Source organism: Rhinatrema bivittatum, chromosome 2 (genome assembly GCF_901001135.1).
Source record: "Rhinatrema bivittatum chromosome 2, aRhiBiv1.1, whole genome shotgun sequence".
Taxonomy (NCBI): domain Eukaryota; kingdom Metazoa; phylum Chordata; class Amphibia; order Gymnophiona; family Rhinatrematidae; genus Rhinatrema; species Rhinatrema bivittatum.
Genome location: NC_042616.1, coordinates 488,661,001 through 488,679,723, shown reverse-complemented (window position 1 = coordinate 488,679,723; position 18,723 = coordinate 488,661,001). Strand labels below are relative to the sequence as shown.

At 47.6% G+C, this 18,723-nt stretch overlaps 1 protein-coding gene across 4 annotated transcripts in view; it reads left to right on the top strand.

The window, feature by feature from the left end:
* ECI2 (enoyl-CoA delta isomerase 2) overlaps nucleotides 1-18,723 on the top strand; it is a 133,220-nt gene that overhangs the window by 62,552 nt on the left and 51,945 nt on the right. For all 4 annotated transcript variants that reach the window (XM_029590576.1, XM_029590577.1, XM_029590575.1 and 1 more), the window contains 2 exons: nucleotides 2,546-2,644; nucleotides 18,072-18,251. In XM_029590576.1, coding sequence (XP_029446436.1) covers nucleotides 2,546-2,644; nucleotides 18,072-18,251 — 279 coding nt within the window. The remainder of the gene's footprint in view (nucleotides 1-2,545; nucleotides 2,645-18,071; nucleotides 18,252-18,723) is intronic.

Genomic DNA, 18,723 nt, shown 5'->3' with positions numbered 1-18,723 from the left:
ACACCTGGTATGGCTGGCATGCTTGCTGTTCAGCCACAGGCTGCAGAATCAAGCAGTTCACGTGATGTCAGACATTGCGACGACAATGGCCTAAATCAATTGCCAGGGAGGAACCAAGAGCCAGCATGTGCTGCAGGAAATAGACCAGTTGATGGAATGGGCGGAAGGACATCTGCAGATGATCTCGGCCTCTCACATTGCAGGAAAAGATATAAGTGCAGACTTTCTCAGCAGGGAGAGTCTGGACCCAGCAGAGTGGGTGGTGTCAGTTGAGTCATTTCAGCTGATTTTAATCGCTGGGCCCTTCTATCCCTAGACCTACTGGTGACTTGTTGAAATGCGGAGGTTCCTCACTTCTTCAGTTGCAGGAGAGATCCGTGGTCCATGGGAATAGATGCTGTAATATAGGACTGGCCAGAAGACAGATTGCTTTGCCTTTCCTCCGTGGCCCTTGCTGGGCAGGATAATTTGCAAGATCGAAGGCCACAGGGGGCTAGTACTTTTGGTGGTGCTGGACTGGCCGAGGCATCCTTTATATGCAGATTTGCATCAACTCTTGGTGGAGCCCCCCTTCATCTTCCACTGTATATGGATCTGCTTCAGCAGGGACCAGTTCTTCATGAGGATCTGACTCTATTCTGTCCTTCGGTTTAGCCCTTGAAAAGACTCACCTGTTAAAGCATGGTTATTCCTCTGCAGTGATTGCGCTCGCAAGTTTTCCACTTCCTTGGCTTATGTGTGGGTTTGGAGAGTTTTTTGAAGCCTGGTGTGGGGAGCAGGGTGTTCCTCCTGTATCTATTAAGATCCTTCTCAATCTGGATTTTTTGCAGGATGAATTGAATAAAGGCTTGGCCCATAATTCCTTGAAGGTGCAGGTTGCAGCTCTTGCCTATTTCAGAGGCCTGGTGAATGGTGTTTCCTTATCGACTCATCCTGATGTGGCCTGTTTTTTGAAGGGAGTGGAGCAACTTAGGCCTCTCTTGAGGTTACCGGTTCCTTTATGGAGTCTTAATTTGATGCTAGACTTTTTTTGGCGGGCCCTGTGTTCTGACACTGTGAGGCCTTTCCTTATGGTTATTGACTTTGAAGGCTGTGTTCCTGGTGGCTATATGTTCTGCACATCATATTTCTGAGCTGCAAGCCTTGTCTTGACAGGCTCCGTTCCTTTGGGTGACTCCAGGGGCGTTACAGCTGTGTACTGATCCATCCTTCTTGCCCAAGGTAGTCTCGGACTTTCATTTGAATCAGTCCATCTCCTTGCCATCCCTGCATAAGGTCAGGGATGCAGAGGATTTTCGCCTTTTGCACTGCTTGGATGTTAAGCGCCTTGTCATGCAGTATCTGGAGGTCTCTGAGCCTTTTCGAAAGATGGATCACCTGTTTGTAAGCAGGGTGCTACAGCTTCATGGGCTACCATTGCTCGTTGGATTAAGGAGGTGGTCACGGTCATGCATGTGAATGCTAGAAAGCCGTTGCCTACTCAGGTTAGGGTTCATTCCACTAGGGCTCAGGCAGTGTCATGGGTGGAGATTAGTTTCTTGTCTCCCATCAATATCTGCTAAGCTGCAATGTGGTCCTCCTTACACACTTTTTCCAGGTTTTATCATCTGGATGTGCAGGCCCGGATGGATGCAGCCTTTGCACGTGCGGTGTTGACTGGACCGCGAGCAGCCTCCCACCCTGTTGGGGAGTGGCTTTGGTACATCCCACTGGTCCTGAGTCCATCTGTCTACATGATAGGAAATGGAGAAATTACTTTCCTGATAATTTCGTTTTCCTTAGTGTAGACAGATGGATTCACTTCCTGCCCTTGGCTGCCGCATGAGTATGTCAATAGTTGTCCTGTGGGGATCTGGGTACCAAGGGATTACTGATAAGTGTTCATCCAGTCCCTAGGTTGAGGTACCTAGAATCTTATGTGAGTTCAGTGTTCATGGTTGGTTGAGTACAGTTCTGGTTGTTTTGTTTTTAATCAAGTTTTTTTTGCTAGTCTGTCCACAATTGTTTTTGAAGAGAATACTGGCAGGCTGGGGTCACTGCAGGGTTATATATACTGTGATGTCAGCTTGCTCCATCTCCATCTGCTGGCAGGGGAGCATAAACCCACTGGTCCTGAGTCCATCTATCTACACTAAGGAAAACGAAATTATCAGGTAAATAATTTCTCCAATACATTCGACTGGTTTGGCCAGTCTGTCCTGCAGAGTCTTTGTAGTGTGGAATCCAACTTCATCCCTCCTATGACCTATTATTTTTGGGTGTAGACTGCCCTATATGTTAAATAAAATGGCCTGTTACCATCAAAACATAATTTTTGCCTGTTTGCACTTTTTTTTAGTAATTATTTTCCCCTTTTTTGTTCAGGGAAGTCTGTAGCTAGGGATTCCCCATGTGTAATATAATAGTTTAGTATTAATAATTAGTATTAAGTATAGTGACTTCCTGGTACTATGGTATTTGTCTTTTATGTATTTGCAGTGGGAGCTGATCCTACCTATAACACATTGGTTCTTGTAATGCTGTATAAACCTCTCTCCCCTTGCAGGCTTCACAGGGTCCTTGCAACGTTCCCAAGCCTGGTATGCTGGACTTTGTCAACAAGGCCAAATGGGATGCATGGAATTCACTGGGAAGCTTATCCAAGGTAGTAAAATCTACTTTATAGATGTTTTGATTTTCATTTATGTTATGTCCTCAAATATCCAATCTTCAATTTAAAAAATAAAAAAAAAGGTAGTTCAACCTAATCAACTCAAAAAAGTAACATCCATGAAAAAATAACTTTAATAACACACAGGAACAAAATCAGTGGAAATTCAGTTTTCCACTGACTTCTTTTTGTTCTAACATGGAAATCCCCAGGCAAAGTAAATTAAAAACTGAAAATGAAGGTCCTTATAAAAACTCAACCAAGCTAAAATGCTATCCAAAGATGTACAGTGCTGAAACAGAACATCATATATCCTTAGAAGAAGAAAAAAGTTGATTTTCTTCTTTAGATGTAGGATAAAGCATGAGTGTGCTGGGAGAAAAGCACGCATGACCCAGACTGGTTTCACAGGGGTCTTGAGTTCCTTCAGAAGAAAAATGTCTGTGTGGCAAGTGCTGTACCTGCTGAAGATCCTCAGGGCTAGGGATGTTGTGGAGGTGATGTTCAATACCCTAGGGGGAGGGAATCATGGTCATTGTTGAATGTGACATCTTGTGGCTGGATTTAGAGCCATTATACAGGATTCCAGAAGAAGTCCTGGTACATGACTCCTAGCCTCAGGACTGTTGCCACAATGGCAATGGGAGGGTTTATTTAAAGTGGGAAAATCCTTGGGTGGCTGCAGATGAAGACTTATGGTGTCAGACTCTCAGCCCTGATTCCGACTGAGCTAGAAGGAGAAAAGAGGAACCACAAAACCAAGAGAAAAAAATGTCAGATGTCCCAAGCCCTAAATCTTGGAGAAAATCCTTCCTTCTTAATTTAAGAGCTGCTTTCTCCCTCTGATAGTATATAACACATTATTTGAGGGCAACATCCTCAGATAGTGTTTTAAGTGTCTGTGAGTGGTGCAAAGAAAAAGTACACAGGTACTTTCCCTTTGAAAATTGCCTAGAGAAAAGTACCAGCAGAGATTTTAATCTGCTTTTTCTACGCATACGTTTTACCTGCAAAACATGCATGGTTTTGAAAACCATAAAACTGCATGCACTGTTGCCTCCCACGACCTAACCCCACCTCTGAGCCCTCCTACTTGTCCCATGGATAAAAGTGTTCATTGTTGATCCCAGTGTGTAATTTTACCCAGGGAAAGGCTGGACAGTTTTCAGATGGCCAATTGCCCTCCCAATTAATGCATTTTGAGTCTGCTGGGTTGAAGAGCTTCTTTAAATGCCAGTGTGAAAACTGAAGCTGTGCTTATAAAATAACTTTTTTTTTTTTTTTTTACTGTTGTGATCTACTTGAGTAAAATATGACCTTACTTGGGCAGAATGGCTGAATTCATCTGCGTGGATTTTCAGCCTCCTAAAAGTACTTGTGTACTTTTACAGCATGTATACTTTTAGCTGCAATAAAAAAGAGGCATTCTCCTAGGGCAAGCTGGATGATAGTCCACACACATGGGTGACATCATTGGATAAAGGCCAGCATGGAAAACTTATGTCAAAGTTTCTGGAACTTTGACTAGGCACACTGAGCATGCTCTATACCATGCAGCCATGTGGGGTCCCTCTTCGGTCTTTTTTTCCGCGGAGCTTTCGCCTCGCAGTTTTGTGAGCTCGTGGCTTTTCCTTTGGAAGCTACCTCTGAAAACTTTTTCACTGGCTAATTTTGGGTTTTTTCATTTTTCCATCAATCCAAGTCCCTCTTGGTACCTCCCTGCAGGTTCCTTAGTCAAGCTTTTTGGCATTTTTGGTAAGTTTATTTTTGCTTCGTTTCCCCTGTGGCAGCGGTGTCTCAGTGCCCACTGGCTTTGACTGCCCGCCGTCATCGCTCTCATTTATCCCCTTTTTTCGTTCATCATGGCCTTGTCTGGTTTTTGTCGATGCCCACAGTGCCTGAGGATAATGTCCATTACGGACCCTCACGAGGTATGTGTCCTGTGCCTGGGGGCATTGCATGACATCCGGAGTTGCAGCTTGTGCACCCATATGGCCCCCAAGGGACATAGTGTTCAACGCAACAAGATGGAAAAAATCTTTGGGTCGAGAAATTCTGAGCCATCGACATCTGCATTGGTGGCATCTGCACTGATGGACACTGCGCCATCAAGATCGGCAGGGCCATCGGTTCTGTCGATGTTGCCGACGGACAGGGGTGTCTGGGACTGGCCTTGTCTGTCTCTTCCAGGTCGAGGGTGTGTCAAGTCCAGGCTGAGCACCAAGGGAAGTCGAAGTTTTGGCAAATTCGATGCATGGTGCCAGGCTCAGGGAGGCACCAGCTCATGGCGTGATGCCCCCAAAGTGAGACTGCAAGGAGGAGTGCCAGCCCTATGCAGGGGGTCCACGACAGTCTCCACCGGTCCTGGTGCCAGTTGCCGATCCACCTCGGGGATCCGAGGAAGATCTGGCCACCTCTCCTGCTTCCCAGTCAGTGTTGGTATTGGCATCTTTTGAGGAGGAGCTGGAGTGGAGAATCCAGCGGACAGTGGAATGAGTGCTACAGGGTGTTGTGCCTGTGGCACCAACGGTGCCGAAGCCCACGCTCTCCATTCTGGAACTACTGCTGGAACGGTTCAATGTGCTCATCGGTGAGTTATCAACCTAGCTGGCATCGTTTCCTGGGAGGCCATCGATGCCCGGCGGGACAGGACAATTGGTTCTTACCTGCTAATTTTCGTTCCTGTAGTACCAAGGATCAGTCCAGACTGCTGAGTTATGCCTCCCTTCCAGCAGATGGAGTCAGAGAAACAAACCAAAGAGACACCCACTATATATATCCCGGTGTGCCACCTGCAATCCCCCAGTATAATGAATATCCAAGCAGAATGATGTAAATTTCAATAACCATTGACTAGATCAATCCAAACTATAACTTTGACAAAAAAGAGAAACCCGAAAAGGGAAAAAACAAACCCATGCCAGAAACAATCATGGTGAAGAGTCAGCACCTCATACTGTGGAAAAACTCTGCAAAATGGAAATACAATTAGCTGAGCAGACTCTCGCATACTCATGGGCGGGCGCCTGGACTGATCCTTGGTACTACAAGAACGAAAATTAGCAGGCAAGAACCAATTTTCTTTTCCCTGTACGTACCAGGATCAGTCCAGACTGCTGGGATGTACCCAAGCTGCCCTAAGAGGGGTGGGACCCAGAGAGTCCCGCGCGAAGTACACTGTCACCAAAGGTATCCACGTGTGGTTCCCTGACGTCCAAATGGTAATGCCTAGCAAACGTGTGCAAGGATTTCCATGTAGCTGCCATGCAAATCTCTTGAGGAGACACGCATTGGCTTTCAGCCCAGGAAGCCGCTTGCGACCTGATAGAATGCGCTTTAAGACAGATTGGTACCTGTTTTCTGTGACATATATGTAAGCCAAGGCAATAGCCTCCTTCAACCAGTGTGCAATGGTAGTCTTAGAAGCCTTAGACCCCCTTCTTTGGACCACTCCATAAGACAAACAAATGGTCAGAAATACGGAATGGATTTGTTACCTCCAAGTACTGCAAGAGATTACGACGAACATCCAACCGCCGCAGATCGCGGTACTGAGGCAAAGTTTTATCCAGTCCTGGAAAGGCCGGCAACTCCACCGTCTGATGTGAAAAGCTTTAGGCAAAAAGGAGGGCACCGTCTGAAGCGAAACCCCTGAGTCAGAAATCCGTAAGAATGGCTCTCTGCATGACAATGCCTGAAGTTCGGAGATTCGTCTGGCCGAACAGATAGCCACGAGAAACACCATTTTGAGTGTCGGATCCTTCAAGGTGGCCCGCTTGAAAGGCTCAAAGAGAGAACCGCAAAGACCACGGAGAACCAAATTCAAACTCCATGAGGGACAAACCGCGTGCAGTGGCGGGCTCAGCTGTTTGGCCCCCTTCAAAAAACAGATTACATTCAGATGGCTCGCTATAGTAGAACAATCAACCCTACCTCTCAAGCATCCTAATGCTGATACTTGGACCCGGAGCGAACGTATGCCAAACCTTTCTTTAAACCCTCCTGTAGAAAAGCAAGTATATGAACGGCGGAGGTCTTCCTCTGGGAAACCCTCTTGCCGCTACACCAATAATCAAACACTTTCCAAACCCGAATGTAGGAGAGAGAAGTAGAAGGTTTATGAGCTCTAAGTAAAGTGGAAATCACTGCCTCCAAGTAGCCTGCCTTTCTTAATTGCCGCCGTTCATAAGCCAAGCTGCAAGACAAAAGCGAGCTGCCTGATCGAAAAATACTGGACCTTGCCGCAGTAGATTCGGCAGGTGACCCAGGCGTAGAGGGCCCTCGATCGCAAGGTTGATCAGGTCCGCAAACCAGGGTCTTCTCGGCCATTCCGGAGCCACAAGTATGACCGGACCCTGGTGGGATTCTATGCATCTTAACACCTTTCCCACTAGTGGCCATGGAGGAAACACGTAGAGGAGAATGCCAGGAGGCCAAGGGAGGACCAGGGCGTCCACCCCTTCCGATCCGTGTTCCCTTCTGTGACTGAAAAATCGAGCTGCTTTCGCGTTTAGATGGGTCATCATCAGGTCCATGCGAGGCGTCCCCCAGCGTTGCACCACCAGGTGCATCGCCTCTTCGGAAAATTTCCACTCTCCGGGATCTAGCCGTTGGAGACTGAGAAAATCCACCTGGACGATGTCTACTCCGGCTATGTGAGATGCCGCTATGCGGCCCAGATGGCGTTCCGCCCAGGACATTAGCTGGTCTGTCTCAGAGGCTACTGGCCAACTCCTTGTTCCTCCTTGTCTATTTATGTAAGCCATGGTGGTTGCATTGTCGGAAAGGATCCGTACCGCCCGCTGCCGAACCAGTGGAAGAAAATGACACAGCGCTAGGCGGACTGCTCGGGTTTCCAACCGATTGATTGGACCACTTGGCCTGCAGAGGTGTCCACAGCCTCTGTGCTGTGTGCAATTGACAGACCGCCCCCCATCCGGAGAGGCTGGCATCAGTCGTCACGATTAACCACTGCGGATTCTCGAGGTCCACCCCCCGAAGTAGGTGGTTCCGCACTAGCCACCAATCCAGGCTGGCTCGAGCGGTCTCCAGTAAGGGTAGGTGGAACTCCTCTGACTTGAGGTCCCAGCGGGAAAACAAGGCCCTTTGTAAGGTCTCAGAAGAGCAAAAGTCCAAGGAACCATCTCCAGGGTAGAAGCAATAGAACAAAGTACCTGTAAATAATCCCATGCCGTGGGAACTGGGAGAGCCAATAGATGGCGAACCTGAGTCATAAGCTTCTCTATTCTCAATTGAGGCAGGTAGACTTTGCCCGCCGACGTATCGAAACGAGCGCCCAGAAACTCCAAGATTTGAGATGGGTCCAGCTGGCTCTTGACATAATTGACTACCCAGCCTAACTAGTGTAGACGACTGTATGACCGACTGAACCGCCTCCTTGCAAGGTTCTTCTGATTTCGCCCGAATGAGCCAGTCGTCCAGATATGGGTGCACTAGGATCCCCTCTCGCCAGAGACTGGCCACGACCACTACCATCACCTTGGTGAATACCCAGGGAGCTGTCGAGTCCAAAGGGAAGAGCACAAAACTGGTAGTGTTCTCCCAGCACCATGAACCTCAGGAATCTCTGGTGCTCCCAAATTCCTATATGAAGGTAAACTTCCGTCAGATCTAAAGAAGCCAAATATTCGCCCCTGTGGACGGTTGCTATGACGGACCGTAACATCTCCATACGAAACAGAGGGACTCGTAAAACCTTGTTGACCTCCTTTAAATCCAAAATAGGTCTGAACGCGCCTTCCTTTTTGGGAACCACGAAGTAAATGGAGTATCGACTGGTTTGACATTCCCGTGGTGGAACTGGAACAATCGCTCCTAGGTCCTTTAACCGCATCAGAGTTTGAAGAATCACCTGACATTTTGCTGGCGCCCCGCCGGGAGACACAAGAAACAAATCCCGAAGAGGCCGAGCAAAATCCAAAGCGTAACCGTGATTTATAATATCTAGTACCCATTGGTCCGACGTGATTTTGGCCCATTCCTCGTGAAACCACGACAGCCGTCCCCCTATCTGTGGGACAGAGGAATGAGCCGGCGTGGCTTCATTGGGGAGTTTTGTTGGCGGTGAAGCTCTGGGAAGAGCCACTGCAGGAAGGTATTCTGCCACGAAAGGACTGAGGCCATGCCTGTGACCTTCCTGCTAGACCGAAAACGACGTTGCCCCCGAGTGGAGCCGAACTGCCGATACGAACGGGGCTTATCCTCCGGAAGCTTGTAAACCTTGTTATCTCCTAAGGCCATAACAAGTTGTTCCAGATCGTCGCCAAACAAACAATTTTCCCTTGAAAGGAAAAGAAGCTAACTGAGTCTTACATTAGGCATCTGCCGACCAATTTCAGAGCCACAGTAGCCGCTGCGCGGAAACTGATGAAGACATCGTACGTGCCGAGATGTGAAGAAGGTCGTATAGAGCATCCGCCATATAGACAACCGCTGATTCCATGCGGTTCGCCTGCTCCACCTCTTCAGGCGGGAGTTCCTGAGAAGTGAGCATCTGTTGTACCCAGCGGAGGGTAGCCCTCTGCATAAGGCTGCTACAGATAGCAGCACGGACTCCCAATGCAGAAACTCAAAAATCCGCTTGAGCAAAACTTCCAGCTTCCTATCCTGTAAATCCTTAAGAGCCGCTCCTCCCGTGACGGGAATCGTGGTATGCTTAGCTATGGCCGGTCGCAGAGTCCACCTTTGAGATCTTAAGAAGCTCCAAGGTCTCATTTGGCAAGGGATAAAGGTTCTCCAGGGCCCTGCTGACTCACAATGTAGCCTCAGGCGCATCCCATTCCCGGGACAAAATTTGGGACAGCTTCGGATGCAAAGGAAATGGCCGAGGGGGGGTTCACGAAGCCCCACTAAGACCGCATCTCACGCGCCGCGGGGCCGGGATCTCCAATTCCTAAAGAACAAGCAGGATTAACTGATCTAGCTCCTCCTTACGGAACAGGCGGAGCACCTGAGGATCATCTCCTTCCAGGGGAGTGCTGTCATCCCCAACATCGCCTGCATCGCCTACATCCAATACAGGGGGGTCCGGCTGTACTGTAAGGGCTTGGAGGGTCCCGCAGGGGCAGGACCTTCCTGTCCTCAGCGTGTCTGACTTGCTTTGCTGGAGACGTCTCCTGCGTCTCCCAGTCAGCCTCCGCCTCCAGGTAGGCTTTATTAAGCAGCAGCACAAATTGCAACAAAAAAGGGTGCCATCGCTTTAAGGCCAGCCCCCCCCCCCCCCCCCCCCCCCGGAGGAAAAGCAGAGGCAGGGTCTGCATCGAGCTGCGGCCACGGGACCACTGGGGGCTCAAATTCGGCAGGGATAAAGGAGGGAGATCCTCTCCCTCCGAATCTGGCCCTGCATCTGCCTCCAAGAAGGTAAAATGGCCGCCGCTGCTAAGCCACGTGGTGGGGAGGCCGGCCTCCACTTGTTAGATGCTGATTCCGGCTCGGGGGCGCGCGATCGCAGTCCCCCATGCTGCGAATGCGGCCTCTGCGATTGTCCCTCGTCCCCGGGAATGCACCGGGAGCCGAGACCACCATGCGAGAGCCGAGACACTGGCTCCCCACACGCCCCACAGCCAGAACCGCGCGGCATTTCAGCGCGGGAAAAAATAAAAAAGAGCAGCCGGGCGAAAAAAAAATCCACCCCGTCCAGAGACCTTGGAGCAACGGCAGGCAAGTGCTGGGCAGCGGGCAGGGACCAAATAGAAAAAAGAAATTATCCCTTTTCTTTTTTTTTTTTTTTTATATCCCTGTCAGTAAAAAATAAAAACGATCAGCACCTTCTGGAGGAATAATTCGTCTCCGGGAATGAGTGGGGGGGGGGGGAGAGGGATCGGCCCACCGATTTAATACTCCCCCCTAACTCACCGGGCAGCAGCACTAACTCCGGGAAATGGCCTCAGGGCATTGCCCTGCCGTGCCTGCCTGCGTGACCTTCAATAGCCGCTGACCATATCTTTTATCCTTCTTTTTTTTTTTTTTTTTTAACTTTTTAATAAATCTAAACTTTTTTTTTGTTTTAATGAAATTTATCTAGTCAATAGCAGATTCCCCCCCCCCCCCCCCCCAATCAAACCTGGTACCCCAGAAAGGTAGAAATATGGCGAGGATCAGGACCGCAGATTGTCTCTCTCTCATCTGCTGGAGTCAGAGATATACTGGGGTATTGCAGGTGGCACACCGGGATATATAAGGGGTGTCTTTTTGGTTTGTTTCTCTGACTCCATCTGCTGGAAGGGAGGCATAACCCAGCAGTCTGGACTGATCCTGGTACGTACAGGGAAACTGAATTTTCCCCTGACCGATACGGTGCTTGTTGCTGGTTCCTTCGAGGAGGAAGCTTCATAGAGGCCAACAGGGATGCTGAGGCCTGTAGCCACCCATCCAGTGCTGCTGGGGCTGGATCTGGTGCCACTGGTGCCCATGCCTCTGGACAAAGGCAGAGCACCTAAGTCATCATCCCCTGTGGACAGCAGTGATGATGAGGCTCCATAAGACCCCTGGGAGATGACACTGCCGATTCCTCCTCAGAGGACTCAAGAGGATCTCCCATCAGAGCCTTCTCCTCCAGAGGAAAAAAGGAAGTCTCCCCCAGAGGACTTAACCTTCGCAAGTTATTTGTTGGCAATGGCTGAGTCCATCTGTTTTCATTTGTTGATGGAGGAAGTAGACAGGCACAAGGTGCTGGAAATCCTCCGCTTCATGGAGGCTCCTAAGGAGATTGTGGCGGTCCCAGTGCACGAGATCCTTAAGGAGTTGCTGCTGAAGACCTGGGAACACCCCCTCACAGTACGTCCCATGACAGGAAGGTGGATGGGTTTACCTCATCCAGAAGGCTACCAGATTTGAGAAATGTCAGCTGTCACACCAATTGGTGGTGGTTGAATCTGCTCTCAAGAAGGCCAAGCACTCACACCTATGCTCGGTGCCCCGGGGAAGGATCACAGGGCGATAGACACTCATGGGAGGAAAGTATTCCATGGAACCATGCTTATTGCCCGCATTGTCTCCTACCAGCTCTAAATGAGCCAGTACTCGTGGAACCTCTGTAAGCAAGTGCAGGAAGCAGCTGCTAGGCTGCCTCAACAGCAGCAAGATACCTTCATGTCGCTGGTGCACAAGGGCCTGGAATGTGGAAAAAACAAGGTTTGTACAAACTACTATGTTTTCGAAATGGCATCGAGATTCTCTGGAGTGGGAATTGGCGCCCGCAGAATGGCATGGCTTCGGGCCTCGTATCTCCAACTGAAGGACGTATAGGACAGGCTCACTGACTTGCCTTGTATAGGAGAGAATCTCTTCGGAGAAAAGATGAGGGATGTGGTAGCCCAATTGTGGGACCACTATGAGACCCTCCAAGAACTCTCTCTGCCAGCACTTCGGACCCACCCTCCTCCTCAATGAGGTCAGCAAGACAGAGGAAGTACTATCCTCTAGCTCTTCGCTCCTGTTTGCAGAGGATGAGCTCCCTTGGTTTTCTCAGGTAGCAGAGAGCTGTCAAGTCCCGGGATTGGGTTTTGATTGGATCATAGGGAGCATAAGAACATAAGATATGCCATACTGGATCAGACCAAGGGACCATCAAGCCCAGTATCCTGTTTCCAACAGTGGCCAATCCAAGTCATAAGAACCTGGGAAGTAACCAAACATTAGATAAATCATAAGCTACTATGCTTATTAATTAGCATAATAGTTTATGGAGTTTTCCTCTAGAAACTTATCCAAACCTTTTTTAAACCCATTTACACTAACTGCTGTAACCACATTCTCTGGCAGTGAATTCCAGAGCTTAACTATGTGCTGAGCCAGCCACCTGTACCCAAGGGCAGACTATGATTCTTTGAGGATCAGTGGCCCAGTATAACATTGGACCAGTGGGTTCTGTCTGTCATCCATCAGAGGTACCAATTAAACCTATTTGGTGTCTCGCCAAATTGTCCTCCATGCCCATTTTGGGGGCCAATAGTGCATCAGAAGATACTAATATGGGAGCTCTCCACCCTCTTAATGGCCAGAGCGGTCAAACCTGTCCCACCAAGGCAGAGGGCAGGGATTCTACTCCCAGTGCTTCCTGATTCCAAAGAATAGGGGGATTCCGTCCCCTCCTAGACCTGAGGGCCTTGAACAAGTTTCTAAAAGAGATGGTTTCCTTAGGCAGCCTGATTCCCCTCTTTCAAAAAGGGGACTGGCTATGCTCCCTCGATTTGAAGGACTCGTACACTCACATCGAGATCTTCCCAAGTCTCAGAAGTATCTCAGATCTGTGGTGGGGAAAATAGCAATTCCAGTATAGAGTGTTGCCGTTCGGGCTTGTCAGCCCCACATGTGTTCACAAAATGCCTGGCTGTGGTGGGGGCGCACCTCTGCAGGCTGGAAGTGCACGTTTTTCCTTACCTGGATGATTGGCTGGTCAAGAGCACAACTCAGCAGGAGCCACTCGGTCCATGCACTTGACCATCTGGGTGTTGGGAGTCACTAGGGGTTCGTCATCAACTACCCAAAGTCCCATCTCAGCCTGTCACTTCAATTGGATTTCATGAGCACTGCTAGACAAGTCTCAGGCAAAAGCCTTCCTGCCACAGTCCAAGGTGGTCACCTTGATGTCCGTAGCAGGAGTGATTCAACAGAGCCAGCAGGTGTTAGCTCGGCACATGTTGAGACTCCTAGGGCCACTGTAATTGTGGCTGCAACTGTCCATGTTACTCCCTTGGCACGTTCGCACATGTGCAGAACCCAGTGGGCCCTGAGGTCGCAGTGGCACCAGGCCATGCAGAGCCTCCAGGATCGCATCCGAATCACCCCCTCTCTCTGGGATGCTTTGTCCTGGTGGCAGGTACTCTCAAATTTGGAACGAGGAATGTCCTTCCAAAGTCCCCCTACCCAAATTGTCCTTACCATGGATGTGTCCACCCTGTGGTGGGGAGTCATGTAGAGGGGCTCCACATCCAGGCCTCTCCACATCCAGGAAGCACTTTTGTCAAATCAATTTCCTGGAGCTCTGGGTGATCAGGTTTGCACTATGGGTTTTCTGACCGGCTATCCAACAAAGTTGTCCTGATCTAGACAACCAATTAGCTATGTGGTATGTCAACAAGAAGGGAGGCACAGGGTCGTATCTCTTGTGTCAGGAAGTGGTCCACATCTGGTCCTGGGCCCTGTCCCATGGGATGGTGCTCAGGGCCATGTATCTGGCAGGAACAGAGAATGTGATAACGGACAGACTGAGTCGTGCCTTCAGACCCCGCGAGTGGTCTCTGGACCAGGGAGTAGTGACCCAGATCTTCTGCCTCTGGGGGAGCCCAGATGTGGATCTGTTCGTGTCCCCCCTGCAACAGAAAGATGATTGTTCTGCTCTCTGTAGAGAACAGATGGCAAACCAGCCTCGGACACCTTTGGCCACCAGTGAGGCAAGGCTCTTCTGTAAGTGTATCCTCCAATTCCCTTAATGGCGAAGACTCTCTTGACGCTTCATGAGGACAAAGGAACTATGATTCCCATAGCCCCTCATTGGCCAAGATAGGTCTGGTTTCCACTTCTTCGGAAGTTGTCTGTTCAGAAACCGATTTGGTCTGGGGACTTCCCCAGAGTTCATCACTTAAGACCAAGGCATGTTGTGGCATCCCAACCTCCAGACTCTGTCGCTCACAGCCTGGATGTTGAGAAGTTAATTCTACAACCGCTTGATCTCCCTGAGGATGTGTCTCGGGTCCTGCTGGCTTCCAGAAAGCCTTCCACTAGAAAGTCCTTTGGACTGAAATGGAGGATGTTTTTCCGTATGGTTTGAGCAGAAGGCCCTGGATCTGTTCTCCTGCTCCACATAAAACTGCTTGATTACCTTCTACACCTATTGCAGGCTAGCTTGAAAACCAACTCCATTAGAGTTCATCTGAGTGCAATTGGCACATACCACCATGGTGAAGATGGTACGCCCATCTCTGTACAGCCTATAGTTGTACATTTCATGTGGGGCCTGCTACAGCGGGAGGCCTTACCAGAGGCTTCAACTGAATCTTGGGACTTCAATGTGATGCTCATTCAGCTGTTGAAAGTGTCCTTTTGAGCCACTGCACTCCTGTGACCTGAAGTACCTGACCTGGAAGGTCATATTTTTGGAGGTGGTCACCTCAGCGTGCAGGATCAGCAAGCTCCAGGCCTTAGTGACTTATTCATATTACGCTAATTTTTTTTCATGAAGAGGGTGGTCTTGCGTATGCACCGTAAGTTCCTACCTAAGGTATTGACGGATTTCCATCTTAACCAGTCAGTTGTCTTGGCAACATTCTTTCCCAGATTCCATTCGCACCAAGGCGAACGAGCAATGCACAGTTTGGACTGCAAGAGAGCCTTAGCCTTCTATCTGGAGCGGAGAGAAACCCATAGACAGTCCACCCACCTTTTCATTTCTTTTGATAGGAATAGGTTGGGAGTTGCCATTGCCAAACAGACACTATCCAGTTGGCTAGCAGATTGCACCTCCTTGTGTTATGCCCAGGCGGGACTGCATCTTGGGGGTCATGACAGGGCTTATTTCTGTCAATCATGTTAACTTTGGTGGCCCACTTGCGAGCAGTTCCCATGAAGGAGATCTGCAGGGCTGCGACGTGGAGTTCTCTCCACATATTTGCATCCCATTACTGTCTGGATAGGGATGGCCAACGTGACAGTAGGTTTGGCCAGTCTGTCCTCAGGAATCTCTTCGAGATGTAGAACCCAACTCTCCCTGCCCAGGGCCCATTGTTTGGGTTCAGGCTGTCTCCCATGCTGTTACCAATAGCACTGTGGTGGTTGTGCCCGTTGGCACCTGGTTGGTATGTTTGGTCCCCTTTTGTTTTGGGAAGTAGCCTGTAGCTAAGGATTCACCCAAGTGTGAGGGTTACCATCCTGCTTGTCAGGAGAAAGTAGAGTTGCTTACCTGAAATAGGTGTTCTCCCGAGGTCAGCAGGATGTTAGTACTTGCAAAACATGCCCACCACCCCACGGAGTTGGGTTTTTCCTTATGTTTTCAATTTTCTTATAATTCTGTTATGCGTCTGAAGAGGGACCCTGCATGAATGCGTGGTATGGGGCATGCTGGGCATGCTCAGCATACCTAGTCAAAGATCCAGAAACTTTGACATAAGTTTTCTGTGCCGAGCTCCAATAACCCATGTGTGAAGACTAACATCCTGCTGTCCTAGGAGAACACCTGTTACAGGTTAGAAACTCTGCTTTCTAGAGAGGGCATAATTTGGTAGAGGGCAAAAGCTACACGCATAGCCCAACGTTCGTACTTTACATCCTTAAGACGATACAAAGAGTAGATGCCTACTTTTCATCTGCATAACAACCCAATCTTCAAACACAAACTATGCAGGCAGTGTATGTTTGAATATCAGGTTGGTTTGTGCAGGCTGAAAAATACATACCTGATTTTTGTTGTGATGTCCCTTATTACAATGTATCCCACCCCTGAGGCAACAATTTTAGTTACTTGTAAACCGGTGTGAGATGTATTTTATACAGGAACATCAGTATATAAAAATTAAAAATAAATAAATTATTGAAAATGTACCCTTTTGTTTAAGGCTTATCCTGGACCTTTTACACCAGCCCCATCAGTTATTCAAATTTAAATATTGAAAAACAGAAATTGTTACAGGCACCTGTCATTCTTCAGTACTAGCTTGCTGTTTTTTAAGGGTACATTTTATTATTTTTTAAAAATAAAATGGACTTATCCCAGGAGTGGCTAGGGGAGGGCATTGAGAGCCAAAACAGGCCAGGTTGTCAGGATATCCACAATGAATATGCACGAGATAAATTTGCTTACAGTGGAGGTAGTGCATGCAAATCTATCTCGTGCATATTCATTGTGGATATCCTGAAAACCAGGCCTGTTTGGGGCTCTTGAGGACTAGAGTTGGCCAACCCTGGATTATGATCTTTTTGTATGTAATTACTAAGCAACAATATACAGTAAATTAAAAAAAATGTATATTTTGGTGACTCTTTTTCATTAACATGTGATCACCAAGCTTCAAAAACAATGTAGCAGAAATGCAATGGCCAGTGGCACACAAATGAAGTGATTCGGCCACCAGGTTTTCTAAGTGAAGGACAAGATGACATTAAGTCAGCAGAGTGATTCCTGGCACCCAGCAAGACAGCAGAAATATTTAGGAGACCACTGATTATAATGGGGAATCATTCATATTCCATTAATCATGAAGTGTCTACATTTTTTTTTTCAATAAATGGTTTCTTAGGTCAATGTGTGTTTGGTAGATCTTTTCCATAGTCATGAGATATTTCTACCATTAGTGGTTCTGAGTTGTTTGTTTTTTTTTTTTTTTTTTTTTTTTTTTTTTTTTAAAGTACCCAGCAGGACAGGACATCTCACTCTTCCATAGATATTTTGGGGCAGCAATCCACAAACACTTAAGCTCCTTGATTTCAGAATTCCTGTGCGCTAATAAATACAAAAGTGTGTTGTATTTTAATTTCCTAATGAGTTCTGTACAGCACCTCCTGTTCCACACCACCAGTGTTTTATAGACCACAATGGAAACAACTTGCAGAGAGCCTTATGGCACCATGCAGTGATCTTTCCAGTATCACCCCAAGGTGCTTAGAGGGTTAGAGGTGCTTAGAGGGTAACAGCATGGAGGGTGCTTAGAGGGTGCTTAGAGGGTAACAGCATGGACTCTAGAATATACTTAAATAAAACCACACAATATCTTACTGTGTTTGTGGTTTTCATGGATGACTGCATCAAAGTCAATTCTGAATGGAAAAACTCATAGCACCTTTTCTTGACCCTAGCTAAAAAAAACAAACCCCAAAACCCTCTAACGTATTTACAGTGAAGTTTTACCATAGATGCCCGTGTGGAGGAAACTGGAGTCTTTGCAGGGTGTGATTCCACTCAACTTTAGCATTAGCCAAAGATGATATTGAGCATGAACTTTAAAGATCATATAGGCCCCTTTTTATGATGTCTGAGTTTGGCAAGCTCATGTGCAAGAATTATTGTAATCCAATGAAAGCAAAGCTTGCAGAGAATCCGGTAGCTAGAAAATATGTGAAAGCCTTCAGTAAACAGAACCAGCCGAGTTGCTGTAGGCTATGCCTCCTGGTGGTGGTCCAGTATCATGACCTTATGTTTCCTGATGCAGTAAATTGTTTCAGGGACTACATTTTTTGTCATTGTTTCCCAGGATAAATGTGATGTGGGTGATCCAATTTTCAGAGCTTTCCTCCTCTGAAATAAAGCCATCTTAAATTTAGTCTAATAAAACTGAAGGAACATGACAGTTTTATTTCACCCAGGAAACAATCTGCTTTCAGACATGGTTGTGATGGTTGGATTCATGTGTGCAGTATGTGGAATGAAGTATATAATTATAGTGGAGTTTTTTTCTTCTCTCCCCTATAGGATAATGCTAGGCAGGCCTATATTGAACTTGTATCCAGTTTGGTCTCCATGAAGTCCCCTAATGAGAAGACAGCCTCTGACAGCAAAAGCAAATATCAAACACTAGAGGTTATCACCCAAGATAATATCACAAAGATCATGCTAAACCGTCCGCAGAAGAAAAATGCGATCACTACGCAGGTAAAATGGTCAGTTCAAGAATTCTTATGGGTGAAATATATTTTATCAATCCAACAGGTGTGTTGCAAAATAAGTGAACAGTCCATAAAAAATCAAAGCTAGGGTGAGAGAACATAATAGAAATTTCATATTTATGAGACTTTCCTTACTCCAAATGACATTAAATCTTCACAGGTGTACTATTCTGTTCGCTCACTCTACATGAGAAACTGGCCCTTAAACCACCTCTCGCTCGCGCTCTCTCTCTCTCTCTCTAAGGTTGCGCTAAGTTTACCGCACCATGCGATACTACTGATGTGCAGCAGTAAGTTACTGCATGGTGTGGTAACTCTAACATTTCCCTAAACATGCCCCTTTTTCTTAACGCGGGCGTTATCAATGCATTAACGCATTTTGTTGAATCTAGGGGTCAGTATTATATGAACACAAATCATCACACTTCAAATAGCAATTTGACAGATTAATCTGAGCT